General features: G+C 56.3%; 1 protein-coding gene across 3 annotated transcripts; it reads left to right on the top strand.

Moving 5' to 3' along the window:
- Positions 1–50: 50 nt before the first annotated feature.
- On the top strand, positions 51–20,818 carry MAP1A (microtubule associated protein 1A). 3 transcript variants are annotated; one of them, XM_086363274.1, is made up of 7 exons: positions 51–323; positions 1,578–1,679; positions 9,577–9,659; positions 9,926–10,066; positions 10,291–18,718; positions 18,856–19,076; positions 19,251–20,818. In XM_086363274.1, exons 1-7 carry the CDS (start codon positions 86–88, stop codon positions 19,404–19,406), a joined length of 9,369 nt encoding a protein of 3,122 aa, XP_086219400.1. In that variant the 5' UTR covers positions 51–85; the 3' UTR covers positions 19,407–20,818. The 3 variants fall into 3 exon arrangements, with proteins under 3 accessions (XP_086219400.1, XP_086219403.1, XP_086219402.1); XM_086363277.1 differs by lacking the exons at positions 51–323; positions 1,578–1,679 and adding an exon at positions 6,565–6,645; XM_086363276.1 differs by lacking the exons at positions 51–323; positions 1,578–1,679; positions 9,577–9,659 and adding an exon at positions 6,565–6,645.
- Positions 20,819–21,487: the final 669 nt, after the last annotated feature.

The following is a 21,487-nucleotide window of genomic DNA, read 5'->3' as shown; positions in this document are numbered from 1 at the left end:
AGCGACTTCTGCCGCCGGCCTTTAAGAACCGCGCGCACTCTACCCGCAGCGGACACGGCCGGCCTAGCGCGCCAACGGAGTTTCCATGGAGACCGAGGCTGGGCCCGGGCGGCCTCGTGGCGTTGCCATGGAGACAAGTCCCGGGCTAGGGCTCCGCAGCCCCGGCTCTCCGCCGGCTCAGAACCCCGCGGAGCCGCTGCGCGAGGCCGGAGCCGTGGTGGCGGCGGCACGCTGGGACCTGCGGAAGCACTCTTTGCTCATCGTGATCGGCGATATCGCTACAGAGAGTCAGCTGAGGGCCGTTCGGGCCCACCTTGAACAAGGTGAGCTGCTGTCCTGGCTGCGCTAGGGACATCCTCCATCCCGTGCTTCTCTGCCGTCTGCATCCTCTATCCCTAGTGTGCATTTCCTGAGATCTGCGCGCCCTGTTAATCTGAATCATCAGCCCCTGTCACCTGCATCTTCTGTGTCACGCGTTCGTGTCCTCCCAAACTGCCAACATCTCACAACCCCATCCTTGCCTCACACTCCACGGCGTTCCGCAATCTCCCTCAGGCAGGGGTCGGGGTAGGGGTGGGGGAGCTGGCACTGCCTGGGTGGGGATGCCCTCTGGTTATACCCCTCTCTCCCGCAGTGTCTTGGGCCAGAGGTCCTGAAAGTCCTCACCATCCCCTGAAGAGTCCATGTCCCTACCTTAGTTTCTTCTTTAGGGTTCTTGAACCAAGCACAGTGTGCTTTCTGAATGCTGTAGACAGATCTCAAATATCCCAGTGCTAGCCGCCAGTCTGAAAGAGTGACCTTCGTGGCCACAAGCTCTTCAGCCCTCCACTGCCTGTGGCGCAGTGCTGCGGAGCCACCTGCGGGTGGAAGCAAGCCACGGAGGAGTGGAGGCAAGGAGGGGGCCACAGAAGGAAAGTCTAGGATCCTACTTAGCCGTATTGGGAAGGCAGCCCCTAGTATCTGGAAACGGAGAAGGCGATGGCACCCCACTCCAGTACTCTTGCCTGGAAAATCCCATGGACGGAGGAGCCCCAGTAGGCTGCAGTCCATGGGGTCGCTCAGAGTCAGACAGGACTGAGCGACTTCACTTTCACTTTTCACCTTCATGCATTGGAGAAGGAAATGGCAACCCACTCCAGTATTCTTGCCTGGAGAATCCCAGGGACAGGGGAGCCTGGTGGGCTGCTGTCTATGGGGTCACACAGAGTCGGACACGACTGAAGCGACTTAGCAGTAGCAGAAGCAGCAGTATCTGCAAATGGGCCCTTGGGTGTCACTTCTATCACAACTGGGCAACTCTGCAAGAAAATTCCTACATACAAATTTACCAATGACCAAATTTAGCCTAAACTCTGCCCTCCTTCCTGTAGCTCAAGCAAAGTCCAAGAACGGTACAGGATGGGAGCTAGACATAGGACTGGCCACCTTTCTTAAATACATTAGTGAGGCTGATCATGGCAACCATCCTTATCCCCTCCCTCTCACCCCTCACCCCTTCTGTGAGCTTGGAAATGCTCCCCGAAGTCCAGTCCCTCTGACCTTATCTAGGTCCCTCTTTGTTTCTTTTTCTCTCACAGGCATTCTCTCCTGGAACATTGATTTATCATCCATTGACTTGAACCAACAATTGAGACTCTTCATTACCCGGCATCTAGCTCACTTCTCCTCAGAGGTCAAAGGTTAGGACTAGTGTCATTTGTCTCGGTGCTGTGGGTGAGGGATGGTCACAGAAGAGCAGAGGTCCAGTCTCTCTGGCAGAACTGACCTTGTGGGAAGTTTGGGTTGGGGAGAAGGGAGGGGCTCCTGAGGGGAATGTTGTAGAGCTCCGTAGCAATCTCCACATACCCAGGTCACTTCACAGACAAATGGTATGATTGTGGAGGAAGCCTGGAGAATGTAATTTCTACCTGAGAAGGGGGTGGTTTATGGACAGCCAACATGCACTAAGGGAATGAGGTACCTCTTGAGTGATGAATCATCTCCTATGTAAAAAGTTCACTCTCTTTTTTGTATTCCCCTTTCTGTATACCCTGAGCTCCTTGCTTCCCTTTACAGAGACCCTTGAGTTCCCCCACTCACCTTTCCAGATCCTTGCTTAGCACTTTCCCTCAGGCTGCACAGCCTATCCTCTAGCCTCTAGAGTTTCTGGTTCCTCCTTTGGCTCAGTCAGCAGATGTTCAGAACATAGCAGAAACCTTGACCCAAAGGCTGATGAGCACCATTAAATGTACCAGGAAGCAGGGTTTCCTGGGTTCACTGCTGCAAGAAAGAGCTAGCCATACTTTGAGATTTGGCTCTGAGATCAAAGTTTGCAAGATGCAGTTTTGCATTCTGCTGTGTGGGAGAAATGGTCAGGAATTTGAGAAAAGTAACATTTTAGAAGCTATTATTCCATGATGGTATCTATGGGAAGACTTACAGAAAGCTCTACATCCCATTATAAAAATGCTTGGGCATCTGGTCATGTTATTGGTAAATGTCGGCAAACCAATTGATACACCAGTGTCTCTATGGAATATAAATCCACCCAATTCAACAGTCCTTACCATCAAATGACTGAATTTGTATCTTATGCAGATGATTCTCAGTTATCCATTATATCGGACAGTCACTTCCCCTTCTTTTTCTGCTCCTCCTGCTAACTGCCACATCGTTGGTCATTGCCCTGATCACCTATTCCTCTAGAGCTGCTCCTGGAGAGAGAAGACAAGTTTAATGTGACTAATGCTATATTATCTTAGAACTATGTGCAGCATTTTAAAAATGTGAGGCTGGCATCTTCTTGATGTGATTGGCTTCCTATGAAGCTAACCAGTCACTGTTTTGAGACTTCCTTCTGTTTAGTATACTTACATCATGGCTTCCTCCATTAGCTCTAACGATGTGAAAATCGACAGTTTTACCACTTTATTCATCCTAGGAGCTTTGGTGCAAGTCTGGAGAAAGGGATGACAGCAGATGAAATTAATGACTCAATTGAAGTTTGGGAAGTATCTGCTGATGTTATTAATTCACGCTGAATTCTCGAACCTTGTCTTTTTGGACATGGATGTAAGAGAAGGATGCTTTCTGGAATGATGTAAGAAAGAACAGAACTTGAACCAAAAAACTTAGCCATTCTTCAGATGAAGATTTGGGGATGCTTGGGAAAATACTTACAGGGAGATGCATAGTTACTCTCAGGGACCTCTCAGACTGATATACAAACACCTACTGGATCTTTTCAATCAAAGAGTTTTAGCATGGTATCCTCAAGGAGTTTAGGACAATTATACCCAATATCAGGGCTTACTTCTGAATTTTTTTAGGTTTGAACATTTTTCACGGTGGCCTGTCTATGTCCCTGGAGAATAGTGGATAATTTCCTGGAAAAACCCACATGGCTCAAGACAGCCACAGCCCCAGCCCTGCTGGCTCCTCTTTCAGCTGTCCCCACAAACACCAGTCGGCCCAGAGCAGCTGCAGACACTGCCCCTCCTTTCAGCCTCCATTAGTGGGGAGGCCAAGGGAACCAGGCTGCTGGGATGAGCTCCATGGCATATGCTAGGAGCTTACTATTTTATCTTCTCTGCCCACCCCACCGGCTGGGCCACCATCTCTCTCACGTCTCCTCAAGCCCTAGGTCAAAATGCTGAAAAGGGGGGACAAAAATGTATCTTGTAATGATAGGGAGAGAACAATCATTCCTGCCACTACCCTTTACACACACACACACACACACAGAGAAAGGAAGGGGACCCTTTGATGGAGAGTCTCACACACACACACACACACACACACAGAAAGGAAGGGGACCCTTTGATGGAGAGTCTCACACACACACACACACAGACACACACACACACACAGAAAGGAAGGGGACCCTTTGATGGTGAGTCAGTGGCCCAGCTCCTTCTAGTGGTCAAATGTGGTAAAGGCTTTCCAAGGTGAATTTTGCACCACTTTGGTCTCCAATGGTGACTTGGAGGCTTCCTTTCTAATTCCTGCAAAAAAAAAACCTCTGGAGTTTCCAAGCATTTTAAAACAAATCCCAAAACAATTAGAACAGTGGGAAACTGAGCTTAAATAACACTGTGATATTGCTTCTACTATTGAGCACATATAGGAAGGAAGAGGGTTTTGTAATTTATAATTCATGATTGATATTCTGGGCCTAAAAAAGACACAGGCTGAAGGACCAGTTTGGAAGCCTTCTGTCTGATGCTGTCCCCACTGATGTGCTCAGGAAGTGTTAGTTCTGTTACTTCTGCAAACATGAAGACTTCTGAATTGATACAGTAGCTCATTGGCCCCTAGAACTGGGGTTTGCACTGCTGTCAGAAATGGGAAAGGAGGGACATGAAGAGTACGTGAAGTCCCTTCTGACAGGCACTTTGCGTCATAGCTTTACCTGGGAGCTAAGTTACTCTAGAGTTGAGATATTCTGGTTTAGGAGTTCCTGATCACCTCGGTGACCTCTCATAAATCTTCCACAAGAGGGAGACGGACTTCCAGTGGCACTGGTGCATTATGGGTTTAAGGTTCTAGGAGTGAAGCACTTTTTCATCTTTTATGTGATTTACTCCTTGTGGCGCTATTGGAGGGTGGTACTAATATTATACTCATTTTGTAATTAAGGAAGTAATCTTTCAGAAACCTTAAGTGGCTTGTTTAAAAACATGATTAGTAAAATGGCAGAGTCAGATCTCAGATCCAGGATTTCTGATCTCACTTTGTGTCTGAGCTCAGGCCTCTCTTCCTTGGCATCTCACCATTTCATTGCAGCAGAGCCAAGGAACACAGCGGATGGAGGTGTGGTTGTGGTGGGTAGGCTGTTCAGAGGGTGAGGGATGAAGGAAAACTCCCTTGTGAGTTGGAACCTTGCCCAGGATGTGGCCCTTGGGGGTGATAGCTGAGAATAAGGGTGGGCTCTGCAATGGTCTGGGAAATGTTATTTTGTTCTCAAAGCACATGTCTATTCAAGTTTCCCTCTTAGCACACTCCAGAGAGCTCTAGAAAGCAGGGAGGAGAGAGAAGGTTTGAGGTGGGAGAAAATAAGAACTATGAAGTTGCAGAAAGGGAGTGTCTCCCCTTTGTGATGCTCGGAACTCAGCCTGGTTTGTGTTGTACGTCTCTGCAGATGGCCTCCTCTATCCAAATGGGGCTGTTGCCATGTTACTGCTTTGCATCTCCAGATCTGAGCAAAGATTCCTCCCCATCTTTAGTCCCACCCCCACCCCCACCCCCCACTGGTGACTCAGCTTCTCCTCTCCTCTGAAGGCAGTTTACAGGGGGATGGGGATACTGAGAGCAGAGACTATTTTGGCTTCTCTGACCTTCAAAAGCAGCTCTTGGCAGCCAGGGGCAAGGGTGGAGCCGGTGCTGGGGAAAAGTGAGTGGATGTCACTGGGAGGAAGCAGTAGGAATTACCCAGGACTGGGGAGGGTTGATGGGAGGGAAGAGGGCAGGGAAGGACCCTGTAGGAACTTGAGCATCACCGGTTGAAACTCAGTGCTAGAGCTCCCTGGGTCCTCTCTTTGAGTCCTAGAGTACGTGTCACCAAATCTGAGACAGAAGAGGCTAAGGGAAACAGGACCAATATTAAAAGGATTAAGACCCTATAAAATGAAGACATCAGAGAGACAGCAAAGTACAGAGACAAGAACAGGGACCCAACACTCTACAAAGTCATTTTAAGATCTTTTTAGTCCAAAGAATACTTTATGTGACATTTAATAATTGGTCTATAGAAAGAAACTCTTACAGGCCTGGGGCCCTGCTGATCTTCCTTCATCCCTTTAACTATTTCACTGAAAGGTAGAATGTGCCCTGAAACTTCAGAAAATGCCTCTTCATACCCAGAGAGCAAGAATTCCAAGTATCAGTGCCTGTGTGGTTGCAGTGCTGTGCTGCATTGGCACAGAATTGTAGGCAGTCTTAGGGCCCCTGTGCCCCACCCCAGACGGGCTAGAGATGGAGTAGGGACTGTGTGTCCACTCCAGAATTTCAAACTACCCCCAACCTAAAATGACTTCTTTCTGCCACATTCCCTCCCTCCACGTCTACAGCTGTGGCTCAGAAGACAACAGAGCTCTGCGCAACTGCCTTCTTTCTGTCATCCCTAGCCTTCTCAAGTAGTCCCTTCACTCCTACCCTAAGCTTTTAGGCCCCCAGCCTCTTTGTCTCCTGCTCCTCCAGGGATTGAAGGTCATTCCCCCAGTCTGAGGGGAGAGGCAGCAGATGGTTCCTGAGAGAAAAGGGAGGGCCCAACCTCCTATATCCCCGGCAATGTGTAGCACAGAGTGTGGGTCTTTAGCTGACACTAAAAGAATGTATCTTAACTAAGCAGGGTTGGGGGAGAAGGACCCCCCTCCCCCCGTAGGCCACTGGAGACCCCCTGACTCTTTGAGCTGCTAGACAACTCCTTAGCCCCCAGCCAAGCAGAAGCACTAGAGCGCTGACACTGTGAAGGCAAAGAAACAGTTAAATCTCTAGAGCCTCGTCATGGACCAGCCCCTCTTCCCCGCCCTGGCGCCGCCCTCACCATCAAGCGCCCCCACCCCCACCCCACCCCACTCCCACCCCAGTGCCGCAGACTCTTCTCTGAAGCTGCCGGCTGAGGCCGGAGCAGCAGCCTCCATGAGGGTCTCCCCACCACATCCCCGGGTAAGAACCCAACCAGGCCAAAGGACTTGGCATGGGGGATGCTGTGATGGGGAGGTGGGATGCGGGTAACGGGAAAGGGAGTTGATAACCTAATATGCTGTGTCTGGAACTAGCCTGGCGGGGGTTGGCAGGGTGGGGAGCCGAGAAGATGAACTGACTGTGGGGCCGGCCTGGACCCAGAACCAGGCGGAGGCCAGTGGGGCCGCACAGTGACAGGCCACCGCGCGGGCTGGGCTGAGCTGGGAGCAGCCCCAGGGGCAGCCGCAGAGGGTGGTGTCACCGGCTCTGCCCAGCGGCCTGGGGCTCTGACGGAGTTAGAGACGGGCTGTGTCTTTGGTAGGGACAGAAGAATTAGAGGGAAAGGCGGATGTTGTGGGAATGCACCGAATGGGAGAGTCTCTCTGTGTGTCAGCTGCTGGATTGCTCAGCTGCTCCGATGCAGGGGGGTGAATGGGACCGCGAGTTTTTGCCAAGTAAGGGAAGGTGGGGGACACTTTGGAAAAGAAGGGAGGAAAGGGTCGTTAAGACGTGGCACGCGCCTCTTCACAGACCAGCCGGTGTGCGGTGTGCTCCCCACACCCATTCCCGGCAACCGGCAACCGTCGAGCTTGAAACTTGGACTCGAAGCCCCCTCTTTCTGGCTGCCTCCGGGGATGGAGAGGCCGCCTCGGAGATGGGGAGCGCTCGCTCCCCAGCAGCTGCCCCGCATTCCCAGTGCTGTCAACCCCGCCGGCTCCCAGTCACGGCCCCACCCCCACCCCCGCTTCTCTTCCCAAGATGGGGGCTCCGAACAGAGGAGTCCGTTTCTTCTCCCTCTCGGCATCCCCCCTTTCCCTCCCCACCCCCCATGCAGAGGCAGCCAAGAAAATGACTTGTCATGCTGGGGTGGGGGCGGGGGCGGAGCCGGCGCCGGGCTCAGCGCGCACGCTCACACACTGCGGCACACTGCAGCTGCCTGGCCCCCTCCCGCCCGCCTCACTGCGGAGACACCTGCCCTCCCGGCTCCGCACCCGCAGCCACCCCCGCCCCCCCACTAACCCCATCCCTGGCCTGGGGATGTGCCCCTGCCTCAGAGAAGTCCTCTCCAAAGAAAGCGGGAAAACAAGTCCGTGGCCCTCAGTGGGAATGCAGGGGAGCCGAAAAGAGGCAGAGGGCTTCCTCCCAGGCCCCGAAAAGGAGGGGCGCAGGATACAAACCATGTAGTAGTGGCCAGTCACAGCCAGAGCGCCCAGGGGTGAGCCATAGGGTCTTACTCCAAGACCGGAATTGGTGGTTACAAACCAGTCTAGGGGGCCGGGGTAGGGGGCAATGGCAGACTGTGGGGGAACAGAGGTAGTGGAGAGAAAGCAAGTTGGACTGTATCACAGATTTTTCCTTTTCTGACCCCCTAGCTCAAGTGTGTTGACCTTGGGCGTTTGTGCCAGGGGTGAGGGAGGTGGTGGAACTGCCATTCTAAATCTGAACTACTTAGAGCCCGCCTTGGGCTGGCTGCTCCCTGAATCCTTGAAGTCCCTCATCCCTCACCTGCCCAAGCCCTGCCCCTTCGTGACTCCGAGGTGGTTCTCACCCTCTGAACTGACCTCCAAGCGGCCCTCAATTCCCAAGTTAATAGCAGAGAACCCTTGAACTCCGCATGGGCCCCGCCCACCCTGCGTGGGCCTTGGTCTTCAGACACCATCGGTAGTTCATTTCCCTGCAGCTGCCAGATCTGCCCAATGCTGGCACCATCGCTCTTCCGTTTAACAAAGGCCCTGGCCCCGGGGTCCTCTTGTCTGAGCCCCAGAAAGAGGAGAGAGTGCTGGGTCACAGAAGAGGGTCTGGGGGACAGGTTATGAGTCCTCCCACCAGTATCCTCCAGACAGCCCACTTCCACACCAACCACCTATTCAGTCGGTGAGGGCGGGAGGAGCCTGGGCTGGCGGCACCCTTCTTCGGGATCTCCTTTCTAACCTGGCACTTTCTTTGCTGCATTGCTTGGTGTTTCATGTGAGTCTGGAGAAGGGACGTAGAGAGGGGATTTGAGGGTGTATTCTGTCCCTCACCCCACCCCCGGAGCCTGGGGAACACTCTGAACCTCTCCTATCTTAACTGTTTCTTGTTTGTGCATCCCAGACTCCCCTCCTTATGACAGAAGGCCCATAGGAGAGGCGCAGGAGTGAGAGGAGAAACTGTTGTTTTCTCGGAGAGGTCGGGTTGTGGGCAGTGAACCAGGAGCCTGGGAACGTGGAGCTAAGGTGGGAGACAGGGAGTGAAACCTTTAGTGCTGGGAACAGGATGACTGTGTTTGTGAGCGCAGGCTTGGCCTCCCAAGGAACCAGAAAACAGATTAAGAGGTCCTATTTCTCCTCTGCCTTGTAACTCCCTAGGGTTTAGATAGCTCAGACTGCTCTGAGTCCTTTGGAATGGGACGTTGGGCCTGGGATGGGAGTTTGAAAGGAGGATGAGTCCGTACCCACTGCCGTCTCCTTATTTCCAGGCACTCTGGCAAGAAAGCCCTGGGCAGAGGCAAGCTAGTGAGCAGGGAGCTGAGTGAGGATCAACGTCGCAGAAGCCCCTCCTCCAGCTGAGCCCCCCATCCCCAGGCAGCACCAGGAGCTTAGTGCTCCAGAGCGACAGAGAGGGACAAAAGGTTCTTGTCAGCAGGGCAGCCTGAGGCGGGAGTTCCAGGCAGAGGGGGTGTTAGATGAGGGGAGGGAGCAGACAGCCAGTGCGGGAGGAGGAAACCCTGGAAGGGAAGGGCTGCAGCCGGAGCTAGTCCCCAGACCTTACTCAGCAGGTTCCAAAGTGGCAGGATCAAGGAGAGCCAGGCTACCCTTTCCCCCAGCCCCGTTTTCTGATAGTGCAGTTTTTCCTCTCCTGCCCTACACAATGCCTCTCCACTTCAGTCTCTACCCACTTCCCTCAATACAAATTCCTGCATCTCTCCCTCAGGCCAGAGGACCCTCTGCCACCAGAGTGAGATCCTAGAGACTGTCATCCTCGTAAACCCCAGTGCCGACAGCATCAGCTCTGAGGTAAGGCCAGGGCCTGAGCCGCACTGGCCTCGAGGGCCTGCTGAAAGCGCCATAACCCACCCCAGCCAGTGCCAAGAATTCCCAGGCTTGGCTTTGAACCAAGCTCTCTCTGCCATCTAAGCTGCCTCACAATCCCAGCCCCACCTGGAGGTGCTGTGGGGCTCCCAGTGGGGAGCATGTCCTTGCTGTACTGAGGGGGACCTGGAACCTTCAGTGCCCTTTCCTGGGCTTCCTCCATTGTGACCAATCCTCTCCTTCTGCTGTAGGTTCACCACCTCCTCAGTAGCCCATCAGCTCACAAACTGCTGATCTTGAGTGGGCAGAGTTTAGAGCCTGGGGGAGACCTCATCCTACAGAGTGGCACCTACTCCTATCAAAACTTTGCCCAGGTCCTTCAGAACCCAGAGGTGAGTCCTATGTCCCAGTGTCCAGGAGGAACAGAACACGGGGTGTGACTAGAGCTGTGGGGAGGGATCCAAGGAAGGGCAAATCCTATGGCCCTTGACCCCCCGGGGATGCTGGCAGAATGGTAGATCACCTCAGAGAGAGATGGAGACTAGCAGGTTGAATCTGAGTTGGGCTGAGACAACCCCAGTGACCTGATCAGGCTTTTTGTCTCCCATTCATCCAGATTGCCCAACTGCTCAGCAACAGAGACCCTGGGATCCAGGCTTTCCTCACCGTGTCCTGCTTAGGGGAGGGCGACTGGAGCCACCTGGGACTATCCAGTTCCCAAGAGACCTTGCACCTCCGGCTAAACCCTGAGCCCACGCTGCCCACCATGGACGGCGTGGCTGAATTCTCCGAGTACGTCTCTGAGACCGTGGATGTGCCATCCCCCTTCGACCTGCTGGAGCCCCCCACCTCAGGGGGCTTCCTCAAGCTCTCCAAGCCTTGCTGCTACATCTTCCCCGGCGGCCGCGGGGACTCAGCCCTCTTTGCCGTTAATGGTTTCAACATCCTGGTGGATGGTGGCTCTGATCGCAAGTCCTGCTTCTGGAAGCTAGTGCGGCATCTGGACCGCATCGACTCGGTGCTGCTCACCCACATCGGGGCCGACAACCTGCCAGGCATCAACGGGCTTCTGCAGCGCAAAGTGGCAGAACTGGAAGAGGAGCAGTCCCAGGGCTCCAGCAGCTACAGCGACTGGGTGAAGAACCTCATCTCCCCTGAGCTAGGGGTTGTCTTCTTCAACGTGCCCGATAAGCTGCGGCTGCCTGATGCCTCGCGGAAGGCCAAGCGCAGCATTGAGGAGGCCTGCCTCACTCTGCAGCACTTAAACCGCCTGGGCATCCAGGCCGAGCCCCTGTACCGCGTGGTCAGCAACACCATAGAGCCTCTCACCCTCTTCCACAAGATGGGTGTGGGCCGCCTGGACATGTACGTCCTCAACCCTGTCAAGGACAGCAAGGAGATGCAGTTCCTCATGCAAAAGTGGGCGGGCAACAGTAAAGCCAAGACGGGAATCGTGCTGGCTAATGGGAAGGAGGCTGAGATCTCGGTGCCCTACCTGACCTCTATCACCGCTCTGGTGGTCTGGTTGCCAGCCAACCCCACTGAGAAGATCGTGCGCGTCCTTTTCCCAGGGAATGCCCCCCAGAACAAGATCTTGGAGGGCCTGGAAAAGCTTCGACACCTGGACTTCCTGCGCTACCCCGTGGCCACACAGAAGGACCTGGCCACTGGGGCTGTGCCTGCCAGCCTCAAACCCAGCAAAATCAAACAGCGAGCTGACAGCAAAGAGAGCCTCAAGGCCACGACCAAGACACCCGTGGGCAAGCTGGCCAAACGGGAGGAGGTGGCCGAAGAGGGAGCCAAGGAAGCTCGCTCAGAACTGGCCAAAGAGTTAGCCAAGACCGAAAAGAAGGCAAAAGAGTCGTCTGAGAAGCCCCCAGAGAAGCCCGCCAAGCCCGAGAGGGTGAAGACAGAGTCAAGCGAGGCACTGAAGGCAGAGAAGCGAAAGCTGATCAAAGACAAAGTGGGGAAGAAGCACCTGAAAGAAAAGATATCAAAGCTGGAAGAGAAAAAAGACAAAGAGAAAAAGGAGATCAAGAAGGAGAGGAAGGAGCTCAAGAAGGATGAAGGAAGGAAGGAGGAAAAGAAGGATGCCAAGAAGGAGGAGAAGAAGAAAGACACCAAACCTGAGGTCAAAAAGATTTCCAAGCCAGACCTGAAGCCCTTTACCCCTGAGGTGCGGAAGACCCTCTACAAAGCCAAGGCCCCCGGCAGAGTCAAGATGGACAAGAGCCGGGCTACCCGTGGGGAGAAGGAGCTGTCCTCTGAGCCCCGGACACCCCCAGCCCAGAAGGGGGCCGCACCCCTCCCAGCAAGGGAGCTGGCCTTATCTTCACCAGAAGACCTTACACAGGACTTTGAGGAGTTGAAACGTGAGGAGAGGGAGTTGCTGACTGAACAAAGGGATGAGAAACCGCTCCCCCTGGACACTGCCGAGGAGGGACTCCCAAGCACAGCGGCCCAGGTGGCACCACCCTCTGTCCCCGGGCTGGAAGCAGAAGTACCTGTGGTGAAGGAGAAAGAGGTTGTCCCAGACGTCCCTGAGGAACGAGGCAGCAAGGACAGAGGCCCAGACTCTGGGGCGGAAACAGAGGAAGAGAAAGATACTTGGGAGGAAAAGAAGCCAAAGGAAGCCGAGGGGCTCCCTGACAGAACAGAAGCCCGAGAGGAAAGTGAACCTGAGGTAAAGGAAGATGTGATAGAGAAGGCCGAGTTAGAGGAAATGGAGGAGCTGCCCCCTTCCGATGAGGAGGAAGAAGAGGAGACAAAGGCAGAGGGTTTTTACCAAAAGCACTTGCAAGAAGCCTTGAAGGTGACGCCAGGGGGGAAGGAGGCTCTCGGCGGCCGGGAACTGGGACTCCAAGGCAAGGCCCCGGAGAAGGAGACCTCGTCATTCCTAAGCAGCCTGGCCACCCCAGCAGGAGCCACTGAGCACGTGTCTTACATCCAGGACGAGACGATCCCTGGCTACTCTGAGACCGAGCAGACCATCTCAGATGAAGAGATCCACGACGAGCCCGAGGAGCGCGCGGCCCCACCTAGGTTTCCGACAGGAACCTATGACCTCCCTGGGCCTGAAGGTCCCGGCCCGTTTGAGGCCAGCCAGCCTGCTGACAGCGCTGTTCCCGCCACCGCCAGCAAGGCCTACGGAGCACCAGAGACAGAACTCACCTACCCCCCCAACATGGTGGCCGCCCCTCTGGCGGAAGAGGAGCACGTGTCTTCGGCCACCTCGATCACTGAGTGTGACAAGCTCTCTTCTTTTGCCACGTCCGTGGCCGAGGACCAGTCCGTAGCTTCACTCACGGCCCCACAGACAGAGGAGACGGGCAAGAGCTCCCTGCTGCTTGACACGGTCACGAGCATCCCCTCATCCCGCACTGAAGCCACTCAGGGCCTGGACTACGTGCCATCGGCCGGCACCATCTCACCCACCTCCTCGTTGGAAGAAGACAAAGGCTTCAAGTCACCACCCTATGAGGACTTCTCTGTGACCGGGGAGTCAGAGAAGAGAGGAGAGATGGTAGGGAGAGGCTTGTCTGGAGAGAGGGCCCTGGAGGGGGAAGAGGAGGAGGAGACCGCCAACGTACAGATGTCGGAGAAACTGCATGGTCAGTATGGACCCCCGATGTTTGCCGCCCCTGGGCATGCCCTCCACCCAGGGGAACCAGCCCTTGGAGAGGCAGAGGAGCGCTGCCTCAGCCCAGATGACAGCACAGTGAAGATGGCCTCTCCGCCACCATCTGGCCCACCCAGTGCCACCCACACACCCTTTCATCAGTCCCCAGTGGAGGAAAAGTCTGAGCCCCAAGACTTTCAGGAAGCAGACTCCTGGGGAGATACTAAGAGTATCCCAGGTGTGGGCAAGGAAGTTGCTGCAGAGGAGACCGCCAAGCCAGGGCCTGACAAGGGTGCACTGGAGGAGGAAGGGAAGGCGTCTCCTCCCAGGAGCCCCCAGGCCCAGGAGGTATCCATCAGCATAGCTGGGGGACAGGCCGGCCGTACCATCCAGCTGCTGCCAGAACAGGACAAAGCCATCGTCCTCGAGACTGTGGAGGTGGAAGAGCCCGCAGGCCCGGTTCCGGAAACAGAAGCCCTACCCGGAGACTTGAGAACCTCACTCCAAGAACTTGGGGAACCTCAGAAAGAGGAGGTGCTCCAGATTACTGACCGAGGCCTCTCCCCTGAAGAGGCAGAGTCCCTCTCTGTCCTCAGCGTGGTCTCCCCAGATGCTGCCAAAAAGCAAGACGCCACCCCGAGGTCTCCCTGTGGCCTGACGGAGCAGCGCCTCCACACAGACCTGTGGCCGCAGGGATCTCCAGAAGACATCCGGTCACTGTCTCTCTCAGAGGAGAGTCCCAGCAAGGAGACCTCGCTGGACATCTCTTCCAAGCAGCTATCTCCAGAAAGCCTTGGCACCCTCCAGTTTGGGGAACTAAGCCTTGGTAAGGAAGAAAAAGGGCCTCTGATACAGGCTGAGGACACCGCTCTCCACCTAGCCCCTGTGTCTATTCCAGAAGCTCGGGCAGCCACAGCATCGCCTCCCACAGATGGGACCAGTGGATACTCCGCACGGGCAGACATCACAGATGAGAGCCCTGATGGAAAATTACCCGCCAGTTCCTTCTCTCCCACTGCGCTGCTAGGAGATGGGAGGCACTCACCCGGAGTGATCACAAGCCTGGGTGAACACATTCTTACACCTGATAGCTCCCTCACCAAGAGCCCTGAGTCCTTACCAAGCCCTGCCGTGGAGGATATTGTCATGGAGTGGGAAGGCAAAGTTCCAAAGTTGAAGGACAGACCCCCAGAGCAGAAGGAGAAGGGACCCGAGCCCACGGATGAAGTCCTTCAGCAGCAGGGCAAAACCCTGGAACAGAGGGACACTGTCATGGAGCAGAGGGACACAGCCATCTGTCGGAAAGATGAGGTTCTGGAAGAGAAGGACAAGGCTGGGGAGCCGCAGGATCAGGCTGTGGAACAAAAAGGCAGAGACTCAGAACACAGGGAAACAGCCCCGGATCAGAAGGACCAGGCCCCAGAAAGAAAAGACGAAGACTTAGAACCTAAAGACAGAGGCTTAGAACACAGGGACACAGCCCCGGATCAGAAGGACCAGGCCCCGGAAGGAAAAGACGAAGACTTAGAACCTAAAGACAGAGGCTTAGAACACAGGGACACAGCCCCGGAACAGAAGGACCAGGCCCCGGAAGGAAAAGACGAAGACTTAGAACCTCAAGACAGAGGCTTAGAACACAGGGACACAGCCCTGGAAGAGAAGGACCAGGCCCCGGAAGGAAAAGACGAAGACTTAGAACCTAAGGACAGAGGCTTAGAACACAGGGACACAGCCCTGGAACAGAAGGACCAGGCCTCGGAAGGAAAAGACGAAGACTTAGAACCTAAAGACAGAGGCTTAGAAGCAAAAGACAAGGCCCTAGAACAGGAGGACAAGGTCCCAGAAGGGAAAGATAAAATCTTAGCACAAAAAATCAGAGACTTGGAACATAAAGACACTGTTCCAAAAGACACGGTCCCTGAACTGAAGGGCAAGGCCTTAGAACAGAAAGATGAAGCCTCTGAACAGGACAAGGCCCCAGAAGAGAAGGACAAGGCCCAGAAGGACCAGGCCCCAGAACAGAAGGACCAGGCCTTAGCACAAAAATACTGGGCCCTCGAACAGAAGGCTGAAGCACTTGAACAAACCATTAAGGCCACTGAACAAAAAGATAAATTTCTGGAAGAGAAAGACAAAACTCAGGAGCAGGAGAGCCCTGTGCAGGAGGATAAAACCATGGCACCAAAGGAAAAGATCCTAGAGGAAAAATCTCCAGAAAAAGTCAAGGCTGTGGAACAGAAAGAAGAAGCTGTGCTGGAGAAGAGCAAAGCTCTGGGGCTGGAAGAGAGCCCAGTGCAGGAGGACAAGGCCTGGGAGAAGTACCAGAAGGAGCAGGATGTGGTCCAGGAGTGGCGAGAAACATCTCCAAGCAGCAGAGAGCCGGCTGGAGAACAGAAGGAGCCTGCCCGGACGTGGGAGGACACATCTCCTGAGCAGGAGGACACGTACTGGAGGGGCAGAGAGGATGTGGTCCTGGAGCAGGACACGTACTGGCAGGAGCTGAGCTGTGAGCGGAAGGTCTGGTTCCCTCATGAGCTGGGGGGCCCGGGGGCCCGGCCACGGTACACAGAAGAGCGGGAGAGCACCTTCCTCGATGAGGGCCCGGATGATGAGCAGGAAGTGCCCCCCTTGGAGCACACACCCCAGAGTCCCTGGGCCTCGGACTTCAAGGGCTTTCAGGAGCCCGCACCACAGAAGGGGCTGGAGGTGGAGCGCTGGCTTGCGGAGTCACCAGTTGGGCTGCCACCAGAGGAAGAGGACAAGCTGACCCGCTCCCCCTTTGAGATCATCTCTCCTCCGGCCTCCCCGCCGGAGATGGCTAGACAGAGGGTTCTGCTGGCCCCAGGGCAAGAGAGCCCCATCCCAGATCCTAAGCTCCTGCCACCCATGAGGGACGAGCCCACCACCCGCTCCTGGCTGGCTGACATCCCACCATGGGTGCCCAAGGACAGACCCCTGCCCCCTGCACCCCTCTCCCCAGCTCCCGCTCCCCCGACGCCTGCCCCAGAGCCACATACTCCTGCACCCTTCTCCTGGGGCACAGCTGAGGATGAGGGTGTGGTGGCTGCAGTGCAGGAGGGGGCAGCTGAGCTGGAAGGCGGGCCATACTCCCCGCTAGGGAAGGACTACCGCAAGGCCGAAGAAGAAAGGGAAGGAGAAGTGGGGGTTCCTGACCACAGCCCCCGGAGCTCACAGGTCCCCAAGGCCGGCGAGAGCCATGCCTCTGAGGAGCCCGAGCAGACCGAGCCAGAGCAGAGAGAGCCCACTCCCTATCCAGACGAGCGGAGCTTCCAGTACGCAGACATCTACGAGCAGATGATGCTCACGGGGCTGGGCCCCGCCTGCCCCACTAGAGAGCCTCCACTTGGAGCTGCTGGGGACTGGCCCCCCCACATCTCAACCAAGGAGGAAGCTGCTGGCCGAGACACACCTGCAGAGAAGGAGCTTTCATCTCCTGTCTCACCCCATCGCCTCCAATTCGACACTCCGGCCTTTAGCTATGCAGCTCTGGCAGGACCCACTGTGCCCCCCAGGCAGGAGCCTGAGCCGGGGCTAGGCATGGACCCCAGCCTCATCCCACCTGCGGTACCCCCCCGTGCTCCTATCCCCCAGAGCCAAGGCCCAAGCCCGCCGCTGAACGGTCACATCCTGAGCTGCAGTCCAGATCGGAGAACCCCCTCCCCCAAGGAGCCAGGCCGTGGTCCCTGGGATGACAGCCCCAGTGACTCGGAGCTGGAGAAGGGGGCTCGGGAGCAACCCGAAAAAGAGGCCCAGTCCCCAAGTCCCCCGTACCCCACGCCCGCTGGCCCCTCCGCCTTGTGGCCTGAAAGCGAGACACGTACTAGCCCTTCCTCGGACTCACACCTGGGTCCTGCCCGACCCAGCCTGGACTTCCCTGCATCAGCCTTTGGTTTCTCCTCACTGCAGCCGGCGCCTCCACAGCTGCCCTCTCCAGCGGAACCCCGCTCAGCACCCTGTGGGTCGCTTGCCTTCTCTGGGGACCGGGCTTTGGCTCTGGCTCCAGGACCCCCCGCCAGAGCCCGGCATGATGAGTACCTCGAAGTGACCAAGGCCCCCAGCCTGGACTCGTCGCTGCCCCAGCTGCCATCACCCGGATCTCCCAGCACCCCTCTCCTCTCCAGTCTGCCGAGGCCCGCCTCTCCCGTGCTGTCTGAAGGCTCCTCCTCGGAGGCCACCACACCTGTGATGTCAAGCGTGGCTGAGCGCTTCCCTCCTGGTCTGGGAGCTGCAGAACCAGGGTCCATAAAGCTGGTCCCAGGAATGGAAGCCGCTGCCCATGGCCTCTGGGACCTCGCTCCTCTGAGCCCAGCACCTCCAGCGTCCCTAGACTTGGCCCCAGCTCCGGCTCCAAGCCTGCCCGGGGACATGGATGACGGCACCCTGCCCTGTCGCCTGGAGTGCTCAGGGGCGGCCGCCAAGAAGCCAAGCCCCTCCCAGGGCCCCTCTGGAGCTGGTGCCACCAATGGTCCAACTGAAACCAGCCCCAAGCCCCCAGGCCCTGCCCCAGCTGACGCTGAGGCCTGCCCTGCCTGGGAGCGTGGGGCCTGGCCTGAGGGAGCCGAGAGGAGCCCCCGGCCTGACACACTGCTCTCCTCTGAGCAGCCGCCATGCCCTGGAGCAGCCCCTGGAGACCAGCCTAGAAGCAGCTCCCCCGAGACGGAGGCTGGGCCCCAGGGCTGTGCTGCTGAACCCCGGCCCCACCGCGGGGAGCTCTCCCCCTCCTTCTTGAACCCTCCTCTGCCTCGGTCCGTGGATGACAGCGACCCCTCAACTGAAGAGGCTCGGCTGGTAGGGAGAGGGGGGCGGCGCCGGGCAGGAGCCCCAGGGGCCACAGGGGGCCCGTGCCCCGTGGCAGATGAGACACCCCCAACATCAGCCAGCGACTCAGGCTCCTCACAGTCAGATTCTGATGTTCCGCCAGAAACTGAGGAGTGTCCATCCATCACGGCTGAGGCAGCCCTTGACTCAGATGAAGATGGGGACTTCCTGCCTGTGGACAAAGCTGGTGGGGTCAGTGGGACTCACCATCCCAGGCCCGGCCACGACCCGCCCCCCCTCCCTCAGCCAGACCCTCGGCCAGCCCCTCCCCGTCCTGACGTGTGCATGGCTGACCCCGAGGGGCTCAGCTCAGAGTCTGGAAGGGTAGAGAGGCTACGGGAGAAGGAGAAGGCACAGGGGAGAGTTGGCCGCAGGGCCCCGGGTAGGGCCAAGCCAGCGTCTCCTGCCCGTCGTCTGGATCTTCGGGGAAAACGCTCACCCACCCCTGGTAAAGGGACTGCAGATCGAGCCTCCCGGGTCCCACCCCGACCACGCAGCACTCCAAGCCAGGTCACCCCAGCAGAGGAAAAAGATGGACACAGCCCCATGTCCAAAGGCTTAGTCAATGGACTCAAGGCAGGCCCAAGTAAGTATAACATGGAGAGTGGGAGACTGGTTTGGGTCTGGGTGTGGGCTGGTCAGGGGCTCCAGTGGGAGGAAGGAAGACAGTTGCCAAAAGAGTTCTCCTCTCCCTCTACAATGAGTCCTGTGTTGTCTCTACAGCAGCCTTGGGTTCCAAGGGCAGCTCTGGTGCCCCTGTCTACGTGGATCTCGCCTACATCCCGAATCACTGCAGCGGCAAGACTGCTGACCTTGACTTCTTCCGACGAGTGCGTGCATCCTACTATGTGGTCAGTGGGAACGACCCTGCCAATGGCGAGCCGAGCAGGGCTGTGCTGGATGCCCTGCTGGAGGGCAAGGCCCAGTGGGGGGAGAATCTTCAGGTGAGTGGCAAGGAACACCAGGGAGGCGGTCTGGTCAGAGTTTGCTCAGAGCAACAGTGAACACAGTCTCTGTTCAAAGCCTTGGCTCTGGTCCTTCCTGAACCATCAGGTGCCCATCCCCCGACTTCCCTTCCCTCCCCATTCTCACCTCAGGCTGTCTTGTCTCCTACCCAGGTGACTCTGATCCCTACTCATGACACGGAGGTGACGCGTGAGTGGTACCAGCAGACCCATGAGCAGCAGCAGCAGCTGAACGTTCTAGTCCTGGCCAGCAGCAGCACCGTGGTCATGCAGGACGAGTCCTTCCCTGCCTGCAAGATTGAGTTCTGAAAGAGCCACTCTCCCTTCCCCGAGGATCCGCTCCCCCAGCTCCCCTAGAAGATGGCTACTGCTGAGTCCTTTGGGGTCGAGGGACATGGGAGTTGGGGGAGGGGGTGGGGTGGACAGGATGTCTCGTGGGAACTTAGGCTGGGCTAACGGGAGGAGTCATCCTTCCCCCTCATCCACATCTGAAACGAGTCTCCAAACCAAAGGTAACCAGGATTAGGATAGGGAGAGAATGCAAAATTAGGACACGAGGTCATCTGATGCCTGAGGACCCTGGAGTGACACCCTCTCTTAGCACTGCCCAATGCTGGTGATGGAGTGGAGAGTGAGGATGGGCCTCAGAGAGCAGCCTCTTCCCTCATGGAGGAAGGTCACATCCCCAGCCCCAGGGACCTCTTAATCTATTTAATTTAGCATCCCACAGAAGGACTTCCAGTAGTAATTTATGTGACCTGGGGGTAGGATACTGTCAGTGAGGTGTTCAGAGCTGCGCCCTTTGGTCCATCTCCCATTCCCTTCCCCGTCAGAGTCTGCGTTCTGGCAGGGATCTGGGGGTACGCCACTGCTACACTGTCCCACTGCTTCCCTCCGTGTCTGAATGTCTCAGTCCAAAACGTGAAGCTCTTTTTTGACCAACAGATTGGTGAGGAGAAGAAAGGAGCTTATCCTCCTAGCCCCTGCTTCATACCATTCACATCCCAGAGCCATGCCCAGACCAGGCCTGCTGGGCAGCACAAAGGAGCGAGGAGAGCCCGGCCTCACTCGCGGAATCTTTCCAAGCTCCCTGACCTTCGGAGATTTTCACCCGCCCATTCCAACTCTCCTGATCCCTTCTCATCCCTGCTTGGCTTATCTGCATGTGGTCACCTGCTGTGGCCTGGTGTGTAATGGGTTAAAAGCCACTGCCTGACATCCAAACACTTGACACCCCGGCAATGTGTGACTCCCCCAACATTCCATTCTGCCATCCTGCAGCTGAAATGGGGACGCTGGCTGCCTTTCCAGCTCCACACTCTGGGACAGAGGATCTGGGAGGCGGAGGCCATGCCAGAGGACTTGGGGATAAGGAGAGGGAGGAAGGCAAAAGGGAGAGGAAGCTGAGCCAAGGCTGAACTCTGACTGAGGGAGATGAAAACAGGCCGAAAATACCACCCCGGGAGAGGACCTCACCCCAAGCAAGCCAATAAGAGCTCTGCCAGACTGCTGCGGGACTGAGAAATCCAGACGCTCTTGTTAGGACTCGGCTTCTCTGCCAAATGACTGTGTGGAAACCAGATCGAGCCCGCCTGTGTTCTTCCAGCTCCCACTCTCCCGTGCTGCTGTGCTCTGCTCCTCCCCACTCTTCCCTGCTCTAGTTCCCAGCTGCTGTAACGGAGCCGCCTCCAACTCTAACAATAAATCCAGTTCATTACAGATGTTCCAGTGAGGCTTAGGCTTTTTCTGACTCTACTCATTGCTCAGTTGCTGGGCCCTGGCTTCTGCCTCTCTGCTTCTACCAGTGTTGTCATTTATCTCAGTGCCCTTGATGACTGGAGGCAGTTCCAAGACCCAGGCAGGCCTAAGAATACAGGGTGGGTGAAGGGCGAAAAAGTCACGGGAAGCCAGCATAACTTCTAAAAACCGGTGAGAGTGCCCAAGGATGGGGAATAGGAACTGAGCGTAGGGACACACATTTGGTTTGGGGGAGGGGAGAGAAGCCAGAGCGGGTGGGGGCAGGGTCTCTGAAGAAGGGGAACTACGTACCATGGGGTCAAGAGCTTAGGGCAGAATAACCAGCATCAGACACCTTTTGCACAAAGTGAAGTCACTCAGTCGTGTCCGACTCTGACTCTACTCCGTGGACTGTAGCCTATCAGGCTCCTCCATCCATGGGATTTTCCAGGCAAGAATACTGGAGTGGGTTGCCATTTCCTTCTCCAGGGGATCTTCCTGACCCAGCGATCGAACACAGGTCTCCCACATTTGCAGGCAGATGCTTCACCCTCTGAGCCACCAGGGAAGACCCAGAACCTTGCACAGGAGAACATCAAAGAGGCAAGGAGTTGAGGGGGCTCTATGAGATCCAGAGCCTATTGAGATTGTAA

The sequence above is a fragment of the Bos grunniens genome, chromosome 21 (genome assembly GCF_055505025.1).
Source record: "Bos grunniens cultivar Pamir isolate PY7600 chromosome 21, Bosgru_T2T1.0, whole genome shotgun sequence".
Lineage (NCBI taxonomy): Eukaryota > Metazoa > Chordata > Mammalia > Artiodactyla > Bovidae > Bos > Bos grunniens.
Note: the sequence above shows the minus strand (reverse complement) of the source record. Positions and strands in the feature narration are given on the sequence as shown.

Bases quoted from the DNA above. Each gene is read 5' to 3' on its own strand.
- MAP1A (XM_086363274.1), top strand. From the start codon at position 86: ATGGAGACCGAGGCTGGGCCCGGGCGGCCTCGTGGCGTTGCCATGGAG. The intron at 18,719-18,855 runs GTAAGTATAACA...TTGTCTCTACAG, and splicing joins TGGACTCAAGGCAGGCCCAA to CAGCCTTGGGTTCCAAGGGC. The intron at 19,077-19,250 runs GTGAGTGGCAAG...TCTCCTACCCAG, and splicing joins AGTGGGGGGAGAATCTTCAG to GTGACTCTGATCCCTACTCA.